Source organism: Ischnura elegans, chromosome 1 (genome assembly GCF_921293095.1).
Source record: "Ischnura elegans chromosome 1, ioIscEleg1.1, whole genome shotgun sequence".
In the NCBI taxonomy this organism is placed as follows: domain Eukaryota; kingdom Metazoa; phylum Arthropoda; class Insecta; order Odonata; family Coenagrionidae; genus Ischnura; species Ischnura elegans.
In genome coordinates, this window is record NC_060246.1 from 53771802 (window position 1) to 53797298 (window position 25497).

General features: G+C 35.1%; 1 protein-coding gene across 2 annotated transcripts; it reads left to right on the forward strand.

Moving 5' to 3' along the window:
* The first annotated feature begins 4955 nt into the window (after window positions 1–4955).
* LOC124160740 (tubulin glycylase 3C-like) lies at window positions 4956–24990 on the forward strand. 2 transcript variants are annotated; one of them, XM_046536743.1, is made up of 10 exons: window positions 4956–5368; window positions 5995–6120; window positions 7803–7965; window positions 9272–9406; window positions 13999–14124; window positions 16496–16684; window positions 17467–18558; window positions 19439–20107; window positions 21164–21313; window positions 24047–24990. In XM_046536743.1, exons 1-9 carry the CDS (start codon window positions 5300–5302, stop codon window positions 21265–21267), a joined length of 2673 nt encoding a protein of 890 aa, XP_046392699.1. In that variant the 5' UTR covers window positions 4956–5299; the 3' UTR covers window positions 21268–21313; window positions 24047–24990. The 2 variants fall into 2 exon arrangements, with proteins under 2 accessions (XP_046392699.1, XP_046392707.1); XM_046536751.1 differs by lacking the exon at window positions 13999–14124.
* Window positions 24991–25497: the final 507 nt, after the last annotated feature.

Consider the following 25497-nt stretch of genomic DNA (forward strand, 5'->3'; position numbering starts at 1 on the left):
CGACACTTTGATCAAAAACTCCTATACTCATATTTAGGCAATAGGTCCGTGAAGATACAGAATGGCACGTACCACAGGCGCGGTCGACCGATCAGTTTTTTTTTTCCCGAAACTCACGTAAAGCCTCAACCACACGACACATAACCCACGACAGTATCGGACTCCAAATATCCCGTCCTCGTCGCCAAATTGTTCTATTGCAGGAAAACACAAGAGTCCATTAGGAAATAAACTTTTAATTCTGGGCTATGCACGATACAACGCATGGCGTAGTCCCGCCAACAACTGCCGGGCGTGCCCCGTCCTCACATGTCTTATCCTTGGGACAGGGCTACCACCCTGGATACAACAGTGAAGACAAGGTTTTCTGATATTGAACAGCAGTGAAAAGGGTGAAATGCATTATATTGTATTCATACTTGCCTCTCTTTCCATCTTTTGCAAATATTCTACTTTGAGTGCGACCACATTTTGTGCTTGGATGAAGATCTCTTAATTTTTTCAGTATTTATATTATGTCTCCTAAAGGATGGAATGGAAGGGAGTGCATCTGGGTTTGCCTAGCAGATTTGAAATGAAAATCAATAGAGTAATTCATATTTATAAGGGGCAGTGTTTGTGGAGGTGGTGAGATGATTAAAGAGAATAAAAATGATTAAGTACTATATGCGGTGGGCGATGAAAGGAAAGTGTTCTGAAGGATACAGTGATGGTAGGGGTTCAGTGCGAGGATGGAGTATCTACTGGGGAAGGAGGTGATGGAGAAGATATTGTTTCTGATGAAAAAGTGCCTATGTTAAGTCCATCAGTCTATGCTGGGTATTTCCATGTGAAATTACCCAAAAAAAAGTCCAAAATTTCAGTCACCCCTTCAATTTGGACCAGATTTTGAGGTTATGAGATGTACTTATGAGGAATGCTTGACACTATCTCACAAGAAAAAGAAATTAATTGTTGAGCCCAAACGATGACATATCTTGGTAACCACGGCAAATGCACTGCAACAAATTATGATTTTTGAAACCAAAGCTTTGGTTTCTACCTTACATAAACAACAACTAAATAACTGTTAATATAACGATTTCTGTACCTGATGATGTCGCCTCTGCGACGAAACCGGTCATATTGAATAAATCGTATGAAAAGGTACCATAACTTTTTATTGTTCAGAATGGATTTTCACAAGGTAAAGCCTGAAAAATCGAGTTTAGTGATGAAGAAATTGAAAAGAGATGGAAACAGAACCTTTGAGGAGGACCATGACTTCAATTGATAGACCAAATAATGAAGGATGTTGGATGCGAAAGCTATGAGGAAATTAAGAGGATGATAGAAAGACGAGAAGAATGGAGAGTGCCATCCATTCAAACTGCTGCCAAACAATCTTAGGATTGAATACCAGAGGAGGGAGGAAGATGTAAATGTGTGCCTGGAAGTGCAAAAAATGTATGGGTTTGGGAGACAGCTCTTCATTTCCGTGACGATAAATTATAGCAATGACTCATCCCAATCTCTATGAGTAATTCCACATTGGGTGGGTGTGTAGGATCACCTCTCAAAGAAATGCTTCAGGCCATGGTCAGCTTCCTTCCTTGGTTTACTGTCAATGGGTGCAGATCTCATCCTTATATTTCCCCTGCTTCTCTTCAACCCTTTTTATCCTCATCTTTCACATGGCTGTTAGATGGGCTTGTAGTTTCCGCACTCCTTAGTTGGGTGCAGTTTATTCAGGGGGATTTTAGGTAGGTATTTAGGGACTTCATTAATCATAGCCCAGACGGCACAGGAAGTTTTCGTACCTAAATACGAGGGTGGACAATCAAGATACAAAAATCGCGCTTAGGAAGTTACTTAGAAGGTTTTGTTTCTTTATTTCCTTTAATGACGAAAAAAGATGCAAGAGGACTGGCAAATTCATATGCATCGATAAAATTGTATCTCATCGATAAAACTGTATTCGGTCTGGGACTATTTTCTTTCGCGGGTGGTGCCATCTGGTGCCATCGTGCCCTATCCTCCTAGAAAGATCACATGCCTTCACAAGCCGTTGGAGATCGCGTCGTTTACGTCACGTCTCACTACATTTCAGGGATTTTTGTGGTTAAGTTAGTGAAGAATAGAGTGTCTGGTAATGGTGAAGTTTCCCTTATTCTTTAATTTCATTCACTGGGCTTCAGAAACGTGTTTGTGAGATATTTTTGTTAGAAATGCCTTTCGTGTGTGTATTGTCGGGATGTAATGGAAACTCCGGGACATATGGTTCAAGTTTTTAGCTCTCCAAAAGATCCTGAGTTGAAGAAGAAGTGCATTTGGGCGATAAGAAGAAAACATTTCACCCCTACGAAAAACTGTGAGGTATGTACTCTTTCTCGCTGTAATTATTTGGATGTAATTTTAAGTCAGAAGTGGCTTCGGGATGTTGATGCATCAACATCCCGAACTATTCAGTACTAAAAATGGTGATTCAAAATATTGTAGCAGCAATTCTTTTGAAAATTCTTGCATTTTAGTTGTCTTTTTTGTATTAATTCATTCGGTAAACGTGTGGTTAAAGGAGAAACTAGGAATAAGCTGCCAAGTTTATAGGATCGAATATTGCTTCTTAGCTTGCCCTATGGTGTATTACACGTCGGCTTTCATCATTTCAAATTATCTTATGCTACAGTTTAAAACAATAAAAATATCAGGCATACAAATATTTACTATATTTACGAGCCTAGTAATTTGATTTCTCATGCAGAAATACCAAAAATTGGAAATGATTTGACCTAATAATTACATGGTATTTTATTATTTATTAATTTTAGGTGTGTGAGCTTCACATTGCACCATTGTGATATCAGAAAGTAATCTGTGGCCTTGGACGAGAAGACGAGGAGAAAATTCTTGCTGAATGGAAGGTGCCCAGATTGGAGGAAGGTACCATTGCTTCACTGTTACCTGTCGCCAAGAAGACAGACATTGTGGCAGAAGTGACATATTTGTGGATGTGGATTTGATTTGTGCAAGTTGGTGCAGTGATAGTGGACGTTCATCGGAGAAAGTATTGACGATAGTTTGTATGTATCGACCAGTCCTCTTTTAAATAATTTTCTATTCGAAAGAGAATAAGAGTAATTGTTTCGCTAAATTAGATGTGGGATAGAAGAGAAAATTGGAAATATTATTGTGGTTGACAATAGAAAATACATAATATATGTATTGTATTTCTGTGGGTTTTTTCTTTCCTGCCTCTTTAAAATTTCTTGCGGTGGTGACTTCATGCAAAGTAAGTATAAAATCGGAGGTGTGATCTAAGAGATAACATGTTTTATTTTACAAGTGTTTATGCTGGTGATTTGGCAGGACTTTCATATTTTTAATAGGTTGATACATTTACTGCAGTTACCTAGGGACTTTTACTCATACCAAATAATTTTTCAAATACTATTAGCGCCTGATATGGGTAAGTTTTAGTAGCTGAGACTGAACTATACGTTAATTTTTGCTTGCATTTTGATGAATTCGATCATACTAATAGCAGATGTGTCAGCAATCCTGTTTCATCGGCAATTTTTATTTAAAAATCTTATTTCGTCAGGCTTTAGGGTAAGCTTTTTAATGCTCGTGGGCTATGTGATGTCTTATTTTGTGTCAAAATTAATAAGAATTTACTCTCATTAACATCTCAAGGTTTCCAAGTAAGTACGAGCCACTTAACAATGCTGGATGCTGGTGGTGCGTGAATTAGCCGTGAGAATCTCATTTTTCGCAGTTATTTAAGTGGCCGAGTAAGTTTTGTAAGTTCTCAATGGGTAAATAATACTATATCATGAATTCTAATTACCATGAAAAACTCACAAACGACAAAAACTTTGTCGGTCGTGAGTCTTTCATGGTAATTAGAATTCATGATATGGTGTTATTTACCTATTGAGAACTTACAATTCATTCGTATAAAGGTTCTCGCTACGGTCGGTAGTTATCGATTGTGTTGCGTTCGATACATTTTTCGATCGTGCGAGTTACGATATAACTAATTTCGACCTAATCGATTGAGATTAGCCTGAGTGCCGTGTTCCTGCGCGCTATGTATCCAATCGTACGTGCTTAGTAGCGGACATTCACATGCTGCGTACGCGCTTCGTCGACAGGCCGCGAATGGTATGTATCCATTGACGAAAAGCGACGGAGCGGCACAGTATCCCCTTAGTCAATGGGTACTATGTACATACGAATTAGATACGGAGGGTTCTGTGCCGTCTGGGAGGCAATTCACTCATGCACTTTCTTCGATAGGTATGCATTTGGGACATGGTAGGGAACAGTTGACTCACTCATCTTATGCACTTATTCATTTTCACATTTGCATTGATGCAACTCGACCAAGAACATGATTTACCTCACCATGCTTTGGATGGTCTTGGGGCTCTCTATTGCAACATTTATTATTGCTTTAATTGGAAATGCCGTATGAGGCCGATTACAATGCATAATTTTTGCTCCTGTTTTATTGTTTTATATTTACCGTGTGCCAAGTTTTTCTTAAAGTTACATAAATACATATTTAGATTCATTAGGCCCTGGCTTTCTTTAAATGTATGGTAAGAATACTGGCAATTCGTTGAACAACACAAACAAAGTATCCTACTTAGATCTAAGGTTTTAAAATTATTTTATTACAGGTGAATGTGCAAGGCGGTAGTTAGGGGAGAAATTCAGGTGAGAGCTGATTAGTAGGGGTAAGGGGGAAGACCTTATCTCTCAAACATTTGAGAAAGTTTGAACCCCCCAGACTCACTACTCATGATGGCCTCGAATGTTATCTTTACTAAAAGAAGATATGATGCTCAAAATTCCCTCAATGGAATGAGCGAAAATGATATGGATATGGGAAACTATTTAATAAATTTGAGCACATGGCGGCAAAAGTGCGAAAAAAACATCTGAGCAACGAATTGCTACAAGACCGACGACCGCGGCGAACACAACACGAGTGCGAAAGTTAGAACTCGCAAATAAGATAGATATATCACGCATACTTTATGGCATTTGTTCTCCCAAATCAAATGTGAAAACTGTAGAGGGAGAATAATTTGTGATGAAGGTTATTTTTCGTGGCCTTATCTCTTATATTTTCTGAGAAACCCGTCTTTGATTCGAAACAAATGCTGTCGGTACACCCATGTGTTCTTGACGTTAGGTGGTTTTGATTGTGTTATGCCTTTATTCAAGATCCCAGTGGTGTGGTTTAGCTTTATTTTTAACGTTGGAAGTGTTGTGATAGACATTTAAGAAGAGTGACAAGGCGTAGGTAGCTATGGAGGTGGAGGAAGGAGCCGCTGATACCACCCTGGAAGGGCAGAATATAGAGGAGGGGAACACAAAGGTAAACAACCCGTTCCTTAGGGTGGTAATCATTGTTTTATCCTTTATTTTTGGGAACCGATCAGGTATCAAGCACATTATCTTCTTAATAAGGGTTAGGGTATATACAAATCTAACTCTGATGCATATTGCTCTCCGTGGTTTATTACTTTTACCTGAGAAGCGCCAACGGCAATTCTAGTTAATTGTACGTGACTGAGTTCTAACCTGTGATAATATTAATTGCACATAATTCCCTGTTTTGATTTGAACTCCGTTTATGTTTGGTCTATGAATGCTCATGCTAATGACTTCCGGACAGTGCTTGTGAGGCGAATTTTATTACGCCTTTGGCGTTGACCAAATGACGCAGTATACTCTTCTGTTCTTAAAATTGTAAATCATGATGGCTTAAATCTGTGGCTGGAAATAAAACGTTTAATTTTCAATCGGATGATATGATTATTAAGTGAGCTGAGGTAAGCCAAGTTAAATGAATTGTAAACTCATTCACGTCAGTTTTAATGCCAACAACTCTTACGTGGTGTGAAACTTGTTGTCAATATTTTGTTGCAAGAATGCTAATTTCTCTCTGAGTGGTCTCTGATTATTCGCTGGTATATCAGTAATTAGACCCTTTATTTCCAGGATCAGGAAATTGAGCCCGTCCAGCTCATTCCAAATGGGTTTGTTGTTGATGACTCCCTACCGTCTATCTCTTTAGAAGATTTTTCTGAAGAGAATGATGTATGGCTTGTTGATGTTCCAGTTGCGGTAAGATGTGGGAACTATTTCCTGCTTATAAAGATTTCTCTCTCTCCTTTCCATCCTCACCCTCTCTCTTTTCTCAGCTTATCAGTAGACTAGATAAGAATGAAAATTGTTATGTTCAGAAATGCAAGAACTTATAAATATTCTTTATTACATGTTTGACTACGCACATTTATCTATTCAGCATTGTTATTAACATGAGGATATGACAAAAGTTCATTTAATTGAGGTGAATTTATCTCAGATTGTCAGCCATATCAGGTCCTCTGCTGCCAACGTTTCAATGTCTAGCCTTGCCATTGTCCTCAGGGTGTTGATTCCATGCTAGATTATATCTCCTTTCTATCTGATTCCGAACTATTAGTTCCCAGTGAGCCAGCTCCTGATTGGCTGGTGTCCCTCTGCGTCCTTGCTTCCCTCATTTTCCTAAGGTGGGGCCTAACTGCAGATAAGATCTTTATCTTCTACCTACTGTTCTGTCTTAAATGCTTAATGTGTTTTATGCTACCATTCCTCAGAATCCATTGTACCAGTGTAAAAAAAAAGAGATAGCCCCCTTCGGTAACATATGTAGTCCTTCCATCTGATAGATCCCACGGACACCCAAAGAGAAATATCGAACTACAGCACAAAATTTTGCAGAACAAAAGCGAAGGTGGCTGATAATGTCTTTCAATAGGGTAGTTTCCTTCATCAAAGAAAACGATATGCATTGATGGATTGCTATTCTTTACCACCATTTGGATTTTCATAATATACAAATTATTTGGTTTTAGAAATCCCAGTTTAAACGAATGGCAATGGTCAATTTTAACCTCATTTGAAAAAGGCCAGATTGGCACACATGCGATTACACTCCACGTGACGTCACAGGGACCTAGTTTCTACACGAGAGGATATGAGTTTTACATCGTCTGAGATAACCAATGCATACGTGAGTCACAGAGCTCAGGGAAACATCTCTTAATAATCACACATTAAAAATACCTAAGTTTGCAGAGTTTCCTTCGTTTGACAAGGTAGTAATAATCCATATTTAAGCCAAGCGCTACCTGCTAGCAGGGTACTCTGCTACGTGCTAGCAGCCTTCATCATATCAGCGCTCAAGCCTCGCCTCAAGGTCACTTCATAGGGCGGCAGTGGGAATCGGAAATACGTCACCCGGACTTTACCCATCATTCCTACTTAGCCGTTGCGTTTTAGTGCGCTTGAAAATTTTCACTTTTCGTTTAGTTGCAAAAAATAGATATCGTCATTCGAAAATCTAAGAGTGTGAAATGCATACTCCAGGAGTAATAATCTTTCGATTTAGGCAATAAAAAAATAATAGGAAACCACCCATTTATTGCCATAATACGCCTGAAAAAAATTCATATAGTCATCAATCATTTTGGAAGGGAGAAACTTATTCTGCCTTGGGGAAATAAGCTCTCCTTTTTTGTAGCTATCGTAGAAGAAAGGAAGTGTGCCTGATGAAATATAGTTTGCGTCAAAATCTGATTTATGCATAAGAATTTGGCATTTTATCTGTTAGTAATTTACAAAATAAATTATGTGCTGTATATGTATTTGTGTATGAAAATTAATTGGTGCTGGTTATAATGAGTGTGAGAGTTTTTTCCCCTCCTTTTATATCTTGCAGAATATGAGCAAAAAATCATATTTTGTGTCTGGCTTTTTTCCAGGTGGATCCTCAAAAGTTGATTGGTCACCAATTGGAATTCCGCCAAGAAGCATCCTTCATTATAGACGAGCTAAGCAATGAAAAATGTGTTTCCCTGCCATCAGATGGACCCTGTAGTGCAGTTTGCCTCCTTTCAAGTAATCATGACCATTCAAGGAAAATAGGTGAGATTCTCAACACATGTTTAGTTGGTAGGTTGGGTTGGTGTTAAAATGAAAATAGGTAACTTTTGGAAATAAAAATATTTTTTTTTAATTTTTAACTTATTATGTCATGATTGTCTTCTTATAAGGCTATATTATGAGTATTTACTAAGAATGTCAGTCAAATATGCTTAAATATGTAGGTAAACTATGCTCAAAGTCATCTCTTCATTAGCTGTTTAAAAATTACCATTTTCATAGGATGTGTTGCCATATCAATGCTTGAGAAAATGCTATTTTTATTTGTTTTGGTAAATAAAATATCAAAATATAGTACCATATAAGAGTTCATATCATTAAGTTGTATTAATTTTGTAATAATATAATGGTAAAACACAGTGTTTACAAATACATTGTTTCTTTGTCCCATACGTAACATAAAATAGATAAATTTCTTTTTTCACCAAGTTTATTTACAGACAGCTACTCAAAATAAGATTTTATAAACAGGTTTTGTGTCAAACTAAATGATTATAATGTTTTTAAAAAAATAATTGAATTTAAACATATCCTGATGTTCAATTTCTCTCTGTCCCATACGTAACGTTACGTGCGGGACATTACCCAAAATAATGTGCAATACACATAAAAATGAATTCACTATGTCATATCATTACTAAATGTTGATAGTAATTAACTCTAAAACAGATAATGAAGCCATGTTTACATTTAGGCCAGAAAAGTCTAGGTCTATGGTAATTAAAACATAAAGTAGTGCTCTGGGCACGCAAAGTTAGGGAGTTTTGCACCGCTTAGTAAAAGGGTCAGGTATTATGTACGTTTATGTCATAAAATTACGAAGTAGCGGAGGAGTAGGTGCTGTGGTTGAAAGTATGCATTGTAGTAAACAGAAGAACAAGTGAAATTTTAGGTGCATAGAGGGAGGGTAGAGAAAGTTAGAAAAAGTAAGGTGTATGAAATGATAAAACATGATTGTTTAACTCCTATGTGTTATTTGATTTTGTCACCTCAAAAACTGTTTTATTTGATTTTGTCACTCTTCAGCTCTTCAAGACAGGAAGTAGGAACTTAGTTTCTTTTGTCTCAGTGTGTGGTAGACCTCAGATGTGAAATCACAGGGATCGTTGTTCTCGATTAGACAGATTCTGCATCTTGGCTAAATACTCTTGCAATTTCATGTGGTCTTGCTTTGTAAATGAACATAACTTAATGGACTTAACTTTCCATTCTGTAATGAAAGTTCTTGTCATTTTATGTTAATCACAGGAAAGTATTACATTGGTCTAACTGTTATTTTTCTGGCCAGTTTCATTGAATCCTTCTGGCAAGATAAGTATCAGCATAAACTATGAAGTACCTGTCTTTGGAGCTATGATTCCAGATGGCACAAGTGTCCCATTACCAGTTGGCCTGAAGGTTCGTCATCCATTTCTTGGCGCTGGTGAGTTGTATGCCTCTTTTATTTGTTTTTGTGTAAATGTTAATAGATTAATGTCTTGAATCTTATACGATCCTCGCATATCTTTTCTCAGCAATTAAGGGGATGCAATACCCCTGATTGAGTGTATTTTGTGTTGTTTTCCTAATGTACATCTTTTTGAAAACTTTGCTATTATCCCAAAAATTTCTTGATTTATGAACTTAATCAATATATCTCCTTTGTCGGGCATGAAAATTTCACATCACGACTTATATATACTCCCCGAAAATCCAAAAATTTAGTTTCTTTTTATGCAGACCTACAATTTTATTGAAAAATTGTCAACAAAATGCATGGGTTAATTGTTCCTCTAGAAATTTGAGCAAATATATTTTTGTAATAGAGGATTAACCCTCTTAGTGCCATTCTTCTTCCTGGGGTGTTGGCGAGAAATGCAGAAAAAAAACAATACAAAGCTATTTTATTACATATCCATAAGCGGTTTTTTTATTATCGAAGTTAAACTGGTTAATATTGACAAAATATGTTTACATTTACTGAAATAAAATATAACAATGTAATAAGTTATTGCAAATTAAATAATGTACTATGTACTACCCGATGCATATATATCCCACGAAGAGGGTTAACCAGAATTGAGAGTTAAAAAATGTGATTTTTGGTGATGGTATGCTTGAATGACAATGCAAATAGTTCAGCCTTCTCTCAATTATTGTCGATCAGTGCATACAGTAGATATGAGGCCATGTTGTGGGGGAACCAGTGACTGTTTTTCTTAGAAAAAGCTGGGGGTAGGACAGCAGACCTAACTTCCCAGTCAATAATGAGGGATAATTGGAATTGGGGAATGTTTCATTGTATAAATTCCAAGCCATTGTCTTGATGCACTGATGTCCTCAACATACTTCATTTGTCATTTATAAGGCTGCACTCCATTTTCTATTTTTAACCTCTTGACCATAAATACTCTACACAGGATTCTCCACTCCCAAGGTTCCATTGATTCCCACCGGTCGCAATAGATAGCGGTGCTCCAGTCGCTAGGATACAAGTCAACACACGTATTAGCCTTCAAGGGATACGCTACGCATTAAATGTAATCGTTTATTGCTCAAACTCAAGCTTAATTGATTAATATTAAGCTCTATTTCATATCTAATAGTTAAAAAAAAGCAATTAAACAATTACAAGTGAAATGTACTACCTTCAAAACATTACGCCTGTACATCCATATGTGGTCTAGTGGCTATGGTGCTGAAATACCACTCTGAAGTTCCACGTTCGATTCCCATCAATGGTAATTTTTTTTTCATAATTCCTTTTTCTTTTCCTTTTGCAGAAGCTTGCTATTCACAACTATATTCATGATTTTCACTAAAAATTTTAATTCTGTGTCAGGAAATGTTTTTGTACTCTTTCGACATCTGATGTAATCCCATTTTTTCACATGGAAGCTTCCTTTTAATTATTTCATATTTATGTCGCAACACGACACATTATTAAGATACACATGTACACATTTGGTTACATATTTGGTTCCCTTTTATGTTGCAATATGATATTGTGGACTCATTCTTACCATTCATGCCTAGTTTTCGAATCGGATTTCATTATTAGTTGAACTTCTAACTCCCGGCAGAGTAGAAGAAAACATAACCGGAAGAGCTATACTCTTTGATGATTAAAATTGATAATTCTCCTGATGGAAAAAGCAAAAATTTACCAACAAGCAGGCTTCTGTAAAACGGAAAGTAAAAAGACATATTAAAAAAAGTACCTCAGACGAGACTCGTTCTTAGAACCTCAGTGTAGGAGGTGAACACCGTAGCCACTGGACCACGTCACTGATTGTTTCATACTGAGTTCTGAAGGGAATTCAAAGTCAAATACATTTTCTGCTACCGATCCTGGCACCACTTGTGAGTAAAGTTGGAGTTTGAATTAATGTGCGGAGATCTGTTTCATAGTAATGCGGCAACTGCTCCCTAGTGAAGCCTCCTATAGTAATGTAAACTTTCATATAAGACTCATCATATGTCTTTACATTTTGTCTTTTACGATTGAATTTTAATTTACTTAATAAGTCTGTCCCCTGTTTGGGATGCAAAACTTTTTTTTGAGACCATCATTGGTTTAAAGTTGCATTTTATGATTAAATGGCCTCTATTTACTTATTTATTTTCAATCAACCCTAGTCTTCAAATAATTTTATGCTTTTACTTGTCTCTTTTTAGAGGTCATAATTTTTTGCCATCTCAGTTTATATTTGCACTTGTACCACCTTTTATAAAGTTTGTTAGGGAATGGTTTTATTCTCAGGAATACAATTTGAGAAACTTACTGATTTGGAGTTAATATTTTGGTTAGTATCATGTCCGTGGGTTAAATAAGAGCAGGATTCACAAATCAACACAACCATTTATTATATAGCCCAAGCATCCCAAGACGCCACGCCATGTCCGCCCACCATGATGATCCCCCAAACGCCGAGACGAATGCCCCTGAGCAACTGAATAATGATATCCAACCCAAGATGGCGGCAGCGCGAAGCAATGACAATACATAAATACACATGACATAAATATACATACACAACAGTTAGTACGTATGTATGTAGTAGGTTATCTTAGAATTCGATTAAACTTGCTCTCTCTTGAGATCATAGAAAATTTAGCTACACTTCTTTTCAATTTACAGGCATCCCCCGAGTTACGTAAGAGATGCGTTCCGGCAGACTATGCGTAAGTCGAAATTTACGTAAGTCGAACCTTTGCGTTGGCGCTTCAGAGATTGCTGTATAACAAGTTGTATCGTAAAGAAATGAGCGCAACCACATACGCCACCACATCCATCGCTAGAACTGCAAATTTTCACGTTGATTGCTGACTTTGGATTTATAAGCGATTTTTCTACAGAAATTAATGAAATTTCCTTTGAGGAATGACAGAAATGGGTCACTTAGTTATTTTTAGCACGTAAAAAACTCTTTAACTATTCGATATTTTTTCTACCATAGGTTGTACGAGCGAATATCTGCTTCTTCGCGCTCGCATTCGAAAATTAAAGTAATCATTTGAAATACGGTTATCGCTTACGTAAGTACGGATTTATGTAAGTCGAGACATACGTAACTCGGGGGATGCCTGTATACAGAAAATATTAGGTAAACTACGTGTTGTGCTGAAGTGGGAAAGAGGAAAATAGTTTTTACACCAGTTATTTTCCCCCAAAGTGCTTCTTTCTTAAAATAATTCTTTATTTGTGATAAATACAGGTTTTTGGTAGAGTATTTCAATTCTATTGTTGAAGTTTTTTCATTTGCCATATTGATTTCATTAAGTTTATGTATACCCATTTATAAAATAATTGTCGTGAATGCAATTTTTTTAACTGAAAGGGAGATGTGCATTTTATTTTTTCATGGAGGGATGAAATGCTTTTCTCCCTCAAGTGGTTGCATGAGTAACCTTAAACTGGTTTTGTATGCCATGCATGGTGTAGCATGAATGCCACTCCTCACCTCCTCTTGTGAGGTCCCTGCTCTCATTTTCAGTCTGAGGTTGGTTTATAGCGTGCGTAGACTTTTCTTGCTAAATACTCCTCTATACCTAACTGAAGCAATGTCTAATGTTTAAAAAATTGATTGTGTGAATAATTTAATCATTTTTTAATTGAGTTCATTTTTAAATTATTCCAAATTAAACTTTAGTTTTGGTAATTTTATTCATTGTATTGTTAGTTTAGGATAATATGATCGTGAGTTGTATATCTATGTTGTGAATACTTAAATATTCTTCTTTTCATTTTATGGGGTGAAGTATGATGCGTTTTTAAGGAATACTTGTAGTGCAGATACTTTTATGCTAATTTGTAATCATTTTTGTACCTTGTGTAAAAAGAGGCAGTTGTGGAATCATGAAATGTAGAAATTTCCAATGTTGTTGTGTTAACATATTTATCCTTGCCTAAAAAACTGATTGCTGGAAAATCTAGTTTCAGGTATTGTAGAACTCTTGAATTGCTGATTGGGGAAAAGAGAGACAGGGTGATAAATTCCTATAATTTTTTGTTGCATAATGGATTTAATTTTTTGTATTTTTTTAAATCATCTACATTTCTCCATCAGTATTATATATTGTTTTACCAGTGTTATATACTATATTTGATGAAACCTTTTTATTTTTTCATTCTCCTCATAATAAAGTCTTAATTAACTTTTATCTTTCAAGTCTGTATTTTGTTAGGTATATTTGCTCTTCTACTTGTTTAAGTTAGTTTTTTCTAAAAGTTTGAAATTTGACTATACTATTGGTTAGCTTATTTATCCACTTCATTTTCAGTCATCTATGAAGCGGCAGTTTTCTTCTAATGCCTCATAAATTTTCTGAGGTCCTCCCTGAATCATTAATTAATGCTCTTTTGATCTACATATCGGTACACTATCTGAGCAACGAAAGGGGTCGATGTCTATGGTTTTCTGAGTGTTTGAATTTTTTGCTCCCTTTCCCTGATAGCATAATGTGTAAAAGTGAATCTTTTTTGGGAATAGATTTGGTACTTATGTATGTATTACATTAACATTTCCATTCCAGGTTTTAAAAATCCTCTTTATAGAATGGATGATACATGCATAAGTACAAGTGTGCACGTGGATGAGAATGAAAAGGAAAAAAATGTTGTTGAAGATATGCCAACTAATATAACACCTTTGAAAGAGGGTATGTCTTTTAAAACCTTTGGTTGCTTTCTGACAATGCAGTTTTTCAGTGTGTGCTTCTATGCTGCTATAACATTTCAAGGCATGGTATGATGCCGTGGGTTGCAGCGATTTTATTTGGTGATATTAGGTTTTTCACGTCGCAACATTTTATGTATTTCATTGTGACCACTTAGCTTAATTGCGCATAAATACACCACAAAAGGGCTACCTCTTTCTGACACTTAATTGCATTGTTAGAGTGGATAGATACCTGACACAGGCTGTAACGAGGAGAAATAAAATCGATATCTTACCCAGGATTCTAAGAGAGAGATTCACAAATGACGTTTGTACGAAAAATATTTATAAAGAACAGTTATCTGTGTATGAAAGTTTAAATTGCTCATAAGAGCAGCATTTAATAACTTTTCTGGTGCTAATTACACGAATGACATCAGACGCTGGGTTGATAAATATTAATTCTGGCTTATTCTACAAGTGGACAACAGACATTGTCCTGCAGACGGGTAACCAAGTAAAGGCCCGGGACGGAATTTGCTTGAAATTGCGATGACAAGCTGCACAAACCGTATGATACCACACTAAGCTTTCATTCACTCTAAACGTCCAAAAAACAGTATCTTCCACCTGAATGACCCTGACTGTTTGCCATGAACAGATATTTTGAATTGTGCTTTTTACTGTACAGGTTCAAAGTGAACGGTTCATCAAAATGAACAGTTTAACCCACCTCTAGTATCCATGAAAGATCTCCATGCCACTATTTTCTGAAATACATTCTCTGCAAATTAGTTAGAATCTGTTGATTGATCTTTTGATGGCTGGCATTTGCAATATTGAGTGGAATTTTAAATTCCTTGTGCTGTGAAGGATTTTTTGAAGGCTTTTAAAACCTTTGGTTGCTTTCTTACAAAAATTACAAAATATTTTCACGGACATAGGAATACATTTATGTTAATACAAATATGTATTGCATTGTTCAATGCATGCTTTTGGTAATTCATGTCACCAATGAATTCGTAGCTAATTATGGCTTGCATATGAAACATGATTATTGCAGGATTTGTACGCATCTTAAAAACCTGGAAACGTCAGTGAATTTTTTTTGTTTGTAAAAAGCCAGGAAAATATCAATAGAAAACTGAAAAAGTCTGTAAAAATTTGAAGCAGTCAGTAATTTATTTTACTACCCCCACTGCATACTTTAGAATTCTCCCCGGAAACATTCATCATAGTTTTTGCAATTGATTACTTGTCATGGAGCTTCCTCATGTGAGGGGTCAGGATACTTCAGAGAGCCTTGTCTCTCTCTGCCTTCTGAGCTTATGACATTTGCTATGTAGTAGCGTTGTTGCCTGCTGCAAACCATTCTACAAGAAGTGTGAGCAGCATAACATGCTTTGGCTTTTAATGTAGCTAATTGTTTTGATTCTACTGCTGTGGCCTCAATGCATCAGGTATGGACAAAGGCTGTAGATTTGGTGTCCAGCTGATGGTAATCCTTGCACAAAATTTTGGCATCTCAAAAGAGTTATATAGACTGGCTATTCAGACTGACGTATGTGCTATTATAAAGAACCAGCAAAGTCTTTGCTTATTTTTTGTTGGAGGTACATTTATTCAGTTTAATTTAATGTAGTATGGTTAAATATATTTTTCCATTTATAACCACCATGCAATTACTAACTCCCTCCTCTTAACTTTAAAGACTGACTTTAGAGAAAAATGCAACATCTACTAATAGAATTTTCCTTTTCTTGTGGAACACTATCTCTTAAAATTAACACAACAAAGGTATTTTGTAGTGAAAATATACCTGTGAAAAGTCACTAAAATTTCTGAAGTAGTTGTTGATAAATGACAAAAAGTCAGTAAATTTTGAACTTCAAAATTTTATGAACTCTTTATCATGTTCATACAAGGAACGATGCTCTACCTGTAAATATGATGTGTATGCATTAATTATAAAATGCTAAATATGTATTTTGATAAAGCATTTAATTTTAGTTTATTGTATGTTTCTCTTTCTATGAATAATTCATGGCGTTAGGTTTTTGTGTGATCCAGAACCTATCCATTCTCTTATTTTAGGTGAATGAAATTTATATGAATAAAAGAGACAAACTGTTTTGAGTAGAATACTGTTTTAAATGTTAAATTAAGTGTTTAATTAGTTTTAGGAGTTGATGCCAGTTACAGACATTTTATTGATGAAATCAAAGAAGTAGGTATTCATTTAAAAATTTTATTCCTAAATTATGTAAATCACCAATCAAATTAATGCTTATAGAATCTGTTAGTGCAATATGGTTTCAATCGTGTAGATTTCATATATTGTATGATTTTTCTTCCTTCAATTTTTATTTTAGTGCCTAGTGAAAGATTGAATTTTATGCCAATCAAAAATGAAATACTTTCCCCTAAGAAGTCTAAAAAGAGAAAACGAGAGTCTCTTGATGAAGATGGGAATGGCGAAACACCACAAAACTTTGCAGATGTATCTGTTCATTTGTCAAAGAAACACAAGAAGGAAAAGATCGAAGAAAGTAATTTTGAAGGTAATTATTCAAGTTACTAAAATTTAAGCTACAGACTCATCCTTCCAAAATTGCTCAGCCATGTATGTTATGGAATCTTGGCTTCATTTTCCACAATCCATGGTACAGGATTATACATGAGTTATTGGATTTTGATTGATGTAACTAGTTACCAGTTTTATGCTTTAATTTTTGTATTTCCTTGCTTAGAAGTTTCAAGTCATCAGTCTACATCATGGTCTGATGATGATAATGTTAATTTTATTTTCAATAGTTTATGAGAACTTTGCATATTCATCTAACCAGAGTAATTCTTTATTCGTTCCCAGATTTTTCTGTATGCTTTAGTGGTAATTTATACATGGTGTAGCTGTTTATCAAATCAAGTCAATGCTAAGTCTATTTATGTCACCATTGAATTTTTATTGATAAATGATTGACCATAAGCCTGGAGAGAGTTTATGATTGATAAACAAAGAAGCAAAGAAGTGGTGATCTATTCATTTACCTAGGTTGAAGTATAATGTTAAGGCATTATCTATAGAAGGTTTGGGCGTTGAATTAAAATAACCATCATGTTTAAAAATTTATAACATCATGTTTACTTTGATTAAGTTTTAGCAATCATGCTTATGGCTGATTTTTTTTGTCTGTAATAGAAATATGTACCTATCTAAAAATTTATTTCTTTGAACAAATGAAATTCTTCAAATTTTTAATTTGTTTGTGATAATCCTGAGATGTGGTTTTGAATTCTAGGCCTGATTCTTTTCTATTATTTTTTTTACTTTTCTTTATTGCAGAAGATGCTTTACCAGGAATTCCAGGGAGTAATGAAGCAAATGAAATTTTGAGAGAGGAGGCCATATCTGCCAAGAAGACTAAAAAACATAAGAAAAGAGATTCAGAAATCACAGCGGCTGGAGTTGATTCCTCTGCCTTGCCTGGGGAGGATGATCATTTGATATCATCTCCGTCAGTGGATGTGCTGAGAAAAAAAATCAAAAAGGAAAAGATAGGGCATCTTGGTAGTGGAGACACCATGGTTGATGCTTCAATGATGAGTTCTCCAAAGCATGCTAAGAAAAAGAAAAAGCGGGATTCAGAGATTTTGAGTGAAGAGAAGCTAGGCAGTAAGTTACCCGCTGAAGTTTCAATGATTGGGGATGCATCAACTGATACCTCAGGAGTAATCTCTACCAAGAACGAGGATCATGAAGAAATAAATAATAGAATATTGAGTGCAACATATGGAGGAGAAAGTGATGTAGTAAATGAGATTGGCTTTTCGTCACATAAAATCAAGAAAGATAAGTCGAAAAAGAGGCAGACAATTGAGAGCAGGGGATCAGAAACAGTAGTCCCTGATGTGGAAATTGAAATTTTGCAAGAGGGAGGTGAATATTTGAAGAAGAAAAGGAAAAAGGACAAAAGAAGAGAGTCTGAGGTATTGAGCAGTGAATCAGATTTACAAAGGTCAAGAGTAGAAGTGTGTGTCATTCCAGACACTCCAGAAAAAAGTAAGAAGATCAAGGAGGAGCAAAGGCTTAAAGGAGAAGCAGATTTTTCATTGGTGGAGTCTTCATTTGCTGAGGAAACTCCAAAGAAGGTGAAGAAAAAGAAGAAGAGAGATTCAGAAATAGGCGAAAGCACGGGAGACAGTGGTGTGATGTCGGATGTAGTGTTGATTGAAGGTAAATCCTTCCAAACTCCAGAGGTCAAAATTAAAAAAGCATTGAAGAGGGATATTGATGAGTCAATTCTGGAAGTTTCAAATGAGGGAGATGGTGATGCCACCGTGAAAAAGTCAAAAAAGAAGCATTATTTGAATAAAACGGGCATGGAAGATGTGTATGTGGACGGTCAAGATCCTTTAATAGGCATTGGGAAAGAAGGTATGTCTGATTACGAGATGCAATAATATTTTAACATTTGCCTGGTTAGTTTTTATTGTGAAATAATCTTTTCAATGCTACATGAGCAAATAATTTATCGAAAATAATAAGGTTTGAGCTTTCAATCTATTGATCGTAAAAAGTTAGATAATCTGTGGATTTTTCGCACATGAATAGATTGTTTCATAAATAATTAACCACATCTGGTTTTGAGTTCTCTTGTGTCATGGTGGTAATTGGTTTGAATTGAGACCAACCACAGTGAAATAAATGTGTGGAATAATTCTAGTCATCCTCCATTTTTGAGTAAATGACCTTTGATTGGAAGCGTTGATTGAAATCATTTTGTTCATTTGTTGCATGTTAAAGCTGTGAACATAATTATTTTCCAAATTGATTTGATATTGTGGTATAAAACTAATGAAAAATTGATCTCCAATATTTATTTTTGAAATAAACGTTTCCTCTTGAATTAATTTCTGTGGTATTGGATAAGCATTGTCTTTGAAAGCTGGCAGTTAATTTATTTGCATTTTATCCAAGCAATAATTACTTAATTTTAATTCACCATTTCTTTGTTTGTAGTAAATTATGGAAATGTTGAAAGTCTGGTGGACAATAGTTGCACCAGGCCCTTTTTTTGTTTCCCATTAACCTGAAACAATGAACAGTGAGGTGATAAGGAATTTTTTTCTCATGAAACAGTTCTGTACCTTGTGTAGCAATTTAAAATTGTCCTCATGAGCAGAAATTAATTTTCTAGTCTAAATATATGTTACTGTGGGGTTTCAAATCTGACTATGATGGAAAATATGTGACCATAAATTTCTTAATGTGCATAAACTAGCTTCAATTGTTTGTGCCTCTTTTTTCTTTGCAGAAATGGAAGCAGTGAAGACAGAAGATGAAATTGACATTCTCTTAGAGTCAGGTGAACACCTGAAGAAAAAGAAGAAGAAAGACAAGAAGAGGGAGTCAGGAGTGGTGACTTTGGATATGGATAAGTTTTTGAAAACAGAAGTAGATTTGTCTGTTGAAATCCCAGAAGAAAGTCCAAGGAAGAAGAAAAAGAAGATAAAGGAAGAACTTGATTCAAGTATGAGTTTGGAAAAAACAGCAGAACCTTTGTTAGTGGAACAACAGCTTAGTTTAGGTGACTCAGAGTCAACCAAAAAGGCAAAGAGAAAGAAGAAGAGGGAATCTGAGCATGGTAATGGTGTGGGACTGATTGATCTGTCCGAAAATGTTGAACTTGGAGAAGTTACTGGAGAGGTCACAGAAGTGAAAAAGTCAAAAAAACAGAAATGGTACTTAGATCCTGAGCCGTCCTATTTTGAGCAGATTCCTGAAACAAGCAAGAAAATGAAGAAAGTTCCTAAGGAAGAAGTTTTGGATGCTCATTTGTCTGGAGAAAGTAGTAGTGCAAATAGTTTTTTGTATAGTGGTTCTAAAAAGTTGAAGAAGCGACATACAATGGATGTTGGTGATACATCTGCTCTCATTGCTGAGCGTAACAGGATGAATGTGCTTCCGGAAGTTATAACTGAAGGTAATAAACTGGTATTATTCCTTTGTTAATTTTTCATCAAATACCATGGTGTCTTAAAAAATACTAAAAACTAAAGTTCCAATTACATGAGCTTTGATGTAAATTCTACCACCTTTTTTGTTTCAGTTATTGTTGTTTTAGGTTATTATAAATTTGGTTTGATTCCTGCAGAGTTTAGACCATGTGACTGTTTGGTAATTTATTTGTATTATGTGTTGGGGCAGGTCACTAAGGAAATTTTTTATGGTAACTGTTGAAAGAGGTCTTTCTAAAAGTGGAATATCTTTTTGTCCCTGATATAGGAAAGTGCAAAATATGGGGAAAGGCTAAGTAAATGTATTGATCGTAGCATGGTTATGGCTGTGCAAGTAAAAACATGTACTTTTTGTGTATTTTAAAAATGATTTTAACCTTGGAAAACAGTTAAATTACAGCACGCCATTTATATCAAAATATTTAACGCTGTGCAATGAATGATGTCAAATACTTCCTCTAGATAGGAGTGACCTCTGTAGGTGGGGCTAGGACCTGAGACCATTGACTTGACTGCCAAATAATCTAGGTATTTTGCTGCCATGGAGGCAGCAATATGCTATATCTAACTAAAGTGATTTGACGGATTAACTAAGGGTGGCCAAAGAAATCCATTCAAATATGTGACAGGAAGACACCAAATCCAGGAACCTAGAAATGAATTCTTTTTCTGCTGTAATATCCTTTGATCATTACCTAATAGAATCATTAGCATGTTTCTTATTAAGTAATGTATGTTAGGACTATCTTTACATCAGCTCTATTGATAAAGTATTATCCTTCTTATTTGTACCATGAAGTAATTGAGATCAAAGGGAAGTTGTTAGTTTTGGTGAAGGCTCTTGATTAGCCTAATAGCAGTTTCTCAAATAGGTTATATGAAATTACTTGTGGCAAATCGACGCTCCTGTATCTTATATCCTCATAGTTTATTGATTTTGACTGTGAAATCTCTTGATACAGAGAGTGTTTGACTGGCATTTTTATTTGTATTTAGGAATTCTGTATTTATTTATTTTGAAGGAAAATCTCATCACAAGAAAAGGCAGAGTTTAATGACCCCAGTAAGTGGTTCCCATATTCAGAGCCCTAAAAAGGAAAAAATTAAGAGAGAACATTTGGAATGATCATCACTGAACTTCATCTCTTAAGTAACTTGATCCCTCTTAAAAGGTGAGTAATACTTATCACTTGTACCAGTTTAGCTTTGCAAACAAATATAAAAACTGCTTTATTGATTAAATATGTATTTATCTGAATATAGTCCCCCCTTTTTTTCAAAACTGCCTGCGGTAAAAGGGGGACTATATTCCTTCACATTTAAAAATTTTTTTGCCAAAACAAAAGCATCAGAATTAGGACTATATTCAGAGAAATACGGTTACTGACAACATAAGCCATGTATATAACTTATGCAGAATTATATGCATTCCAGCTTGGATGAATAACTAAATACATATGTAACAAAAAAAACAGAAAAACCAATTGCACCATAATTTTCGTGGTTGATTCTATGTTATTTCATATTGAATTTCAAATTTAGGGAATTTCAATCATTTTAATCATGGTTGTAAATGCATAAGGACCTATGTACTTTTTAGGATGCTTAAGCAAAGCACCCACCTAGGGTACATATAATGGGAAAAAAGTATTTTATTGAAAGTGAATGCTAATATTTGTTTTTGCATACCTTTTCTGATGTTGCTGCAAGTTTGAATATAATATAATATGCGGAAAAAGAGCTGTAACAAATTAGGTGAAGAACAAGAATTTTGTAATGTAAAATCAAGCAATTTCATCTAGTGATGCCTTAAAAAATTGATGATACAGTGAAACCTCTGTTCACGGACACCTCTGACCAAGGTCAGATTCAATATCCCCCGAGAAGGATATGCATTTTTATAATGACGGAACTTCTTGTGTATGGACACTCCCAGTTACAAAAACAAAATTGGCAACATTTTTCTCTTATAAAGAGACCGCCGACATGTGTTATTGACTTTGACAAGTTTTATCCTTAAAAAAATTGCATTCACGAATAGCTGGGGGATAGAGGGCATTATAGGGATAAATTTAAGAGCATGTCATCCAGGAGTCCATAGGATCCTTGAGCCAGGGGTTACCTATTTTAGTATGTAGGAGTCTACAGATTACATATCAACACAACTCGCAGAAGGGGAATAAACAAAAGGGTGTCCTGGAATAAATCATGGAAATTCTAATGAAGGAGCGCCTCACAGAGGAACCTCACGGCCCCGAGTGTAGTGGGATAAGTCCATAAAGGAGGCCTTGATGGGATGAACGTAGGGTGACTGCTGATCTGTAGCAATCAGCTATGTATGATTCATTCACAGCCATACAAGATTCATACAAGAAAAGGGCTAGAGGTTACAGTGACTGCCTTAAATTCCTACAATAGAGTATTTTTGTGGCAAAATGATGTGGCATGATGATGTGAAAAAACAGTAAAAATGAAAGTTTGTTTTGGTCACCATCAACTTATGGACGCCTCACTTAAGGACACATTTTCTAGGACTGTCGAGGTAGGTGAGTGAGAGAGGATCCCAGAAAATGTGTCAGTAAGTGAGAGGTCTCACTACACTTTATTCAAACTTTCAGCATTGACTGCAAAGATGCCTATCCATTATCTTTTTCATTGGGTTGGCATTTTGTTCTTCAATACAAGAGGAGATTTTTTATGCAAGAAGTTGACACCTTGGGAAATGATTTCTATTTGATATCTTCTGTGGCTGCCTATTTTAAACAGAATTTGGTGAGGAGGAGTAGTGGCATGCTTTAGTTTTCTGGAGTGCATTGCATGAGGTGTCGTTTATAATCCAATATATATCCCCATAGTAGCCTGGGCAGCTGAGCATTAAATTGACACTGCATCTTGTTGAAAGGTATATTTGATGCTGTCACGGTGTCCGATCCATTTCGTGCCATAATAAGTTTTCATTTTCAATTTTCTAATTTTTTGTTATGTTCCATACTCACTATCACTATTTTGATTTTGTTTATCTAGTTTATATTAAATTTATCTTTCTTGGAATAGAAAGTTTAGGGGGAAATTGAAGTAATAATGCCGTGCAGCGTCAATATACAGAAACTTTGTTTGTGTTGGCTCGTTGTAGCAACCTAATGGCAACTTTAAAAAAGTGGGGTTATTGTTTCCACATATCTAAGTCTTGATGTTGTGGATACATTAATGGCTGCTCTGTAGTAAATGTTTGGTATTCTTATGAAAGATTTTTATTAGTTATAATTATCTCCTTTTTTGCTCACAAATTGTTGTGAAAATGTACTATTCTTTGATGTAGGTATATATGTAGTAACCAGAATTTGTCACCGCTGTTGATTGCATTTACCCTGATGAGTATTAATATGTGTGTGTGACAGCCTATGTGTGCATCAATACTGGATTATAAATGTCCTAATACATTTTTTTGTATCGTTATGTTACACATTTATCAAGAGAAGAGTGCAGCTGGTATGAACTTCTGGGCTAAATACTTGTGGATAATAATGAGAGAAGGTTTTGTCTGGTTGGAATGCATATAGTTTTCCTCAATACCGAGAATTTTTATTATGCCCTCAACATGGAAGGGTAATTGAGAATATCATATCCTGAGGAATTGAATGATAAATTTTAGCATGTAATCTTTTGTTATTGTTTTCAATTATATTTTGATTTTTCTGTTAGATATGAAGTAATTCAGTAATTATGTTAACTTGATATCTGGTGGTATATTTTAAAAGTTAAAAAATAGTATTATACCTATAAAATATTACTCCAACTCAATAGTTATGGTAGCTGGAAGTCCATTTTCCGATTGCTCTTCAAATATAAACTAACTTCTTGTGTCTTGTAAATGTTTTGAAATTTTATCATATTCCTCTTTATAGGTCTTCTGTTCGTGGGAACCTGCTAGAATATGCCATCTCATGAACTCAGATTGAATTTCATGGGGATACTGCTAATTTAAGGGAATATTTTTTTAATTGCAACTGACGTGGAGATAAGCATCTGTGATGTGTTTCCAGTAAGCTCTACCTCTTTATTGTAAAAAAATTCTATCATTGGAGCTTCAAGCAAAAATGTTGCTTGAGTAAATGTTCAAAATTTACTTATTAGTGAATTACACTCTTTTATTGGATATATTATCCAGTGTCGTTGTATAAATTACTTTATCTTTCTTATAAGATAATGTAACTTGGAAGTAATAAGATGTGACCTCCATGTGGACTAGTTGTTGTATAAATTGTGTGTGTATATTTTATTGTCAATTTACCTTACATACCTAAGGCTTAAGTTGATTGCTGGGAGTCTCGCCTTTTTCAAGTTGGTAGTGACATTGTTTGGGTTGACCAGGTATTAGATGTTATTTTTTTTAATTGAAAGAATTATAAGAAATAGAAAAGATTTCTGTAGCTTCCAGAAGGAATTGTAAATATGGAGAATTTGTGAAGAAGTTGGATGATTTTCGAAAGTGTTCATGGACTTAATGAGTATTTTTTCCACTCACCAAAATCTTTTCCCAATTTCATATATATATATATGTATTATACAATGGTTACCATGTTATTACTTATGAGGGTTTTGCTTTCAGAGTTGTTTTTTTGTTATCATGTCAACTGTTTATCTACATGTTCTGAGCATAACTCTAATAATAAGAAATTTGATTTAATAGCATGGTATTTCTTATTAATGCTAAGATCATTAGATTTTGAAAAAAATACCATTAAAATGTCAATTGTGAAATAATGTGCGATGATAACGATTTTTTGAAGAGTACCTTTGGAAAGACAACTGTTATTTTTGTGACGCAATTAAACAGATTTGAATAGTATCCTGCATTTTTCAATGGTATGGCCGGGTCGAAAAAGTGGATAACAACAAATGTTGTCTGTAAACCAATGTTGATTACTTCCAATTGAGTCTAAATAATCATTGAAATGTAGTTTCAATAAGAAATTGTTTGCTTAAATCATTATTGCTTTATAATCAATCCATTAAGGATAAATTTAGTCTCTTGATATCCGTTCAAAGTAGTCCCCGAGGTGACATCAGCAAACTGAATTCTGAATCTGAGAAATTCTGCAGTACCCTTCTGCCTTTTATACATATAGTATTATTTCAAGGTGCCTATTGTTTTTGATCATGCAGATGTTAATTTGACCAATTAAAGTCTAATGATGTGGTTTCTCGAGTTAAGCATTCCAAATTTGCGATTGCTCTCCTTATGATTCAAAATGACGTTAGGTGTTCTCATGATTAAAAGTGATTTACCTTAAATGTGACCATGTTTGAAGTGTGCCCTGATGTTATCGCTTGAGAGGGAAGCAAAAATTAGTGA

Coding starts and splice junctions, on each gene's coding strand:
- LOC124160740 (XM_046536743.1), top strand. CDS start 5,300: ATGGAGGTGGAGGAAGGAGCCGCTGATACCACCCTGGAAGGGCAGAAT. Junction 14,125..16,495: donor TATAACACCTTTGAAAGAGG/GTATGTCTTTTA, acceptor TTTTTATTTTAG/TGCCTAGTGAAAGATTGAAT. Junction 16,685..17,466: donor CGAAGAAAGTAATTTTGAAG/GTAATTATTCAA, acceptor TCTTTATTGCAG/AAGATGCTTTACCAGGAATT.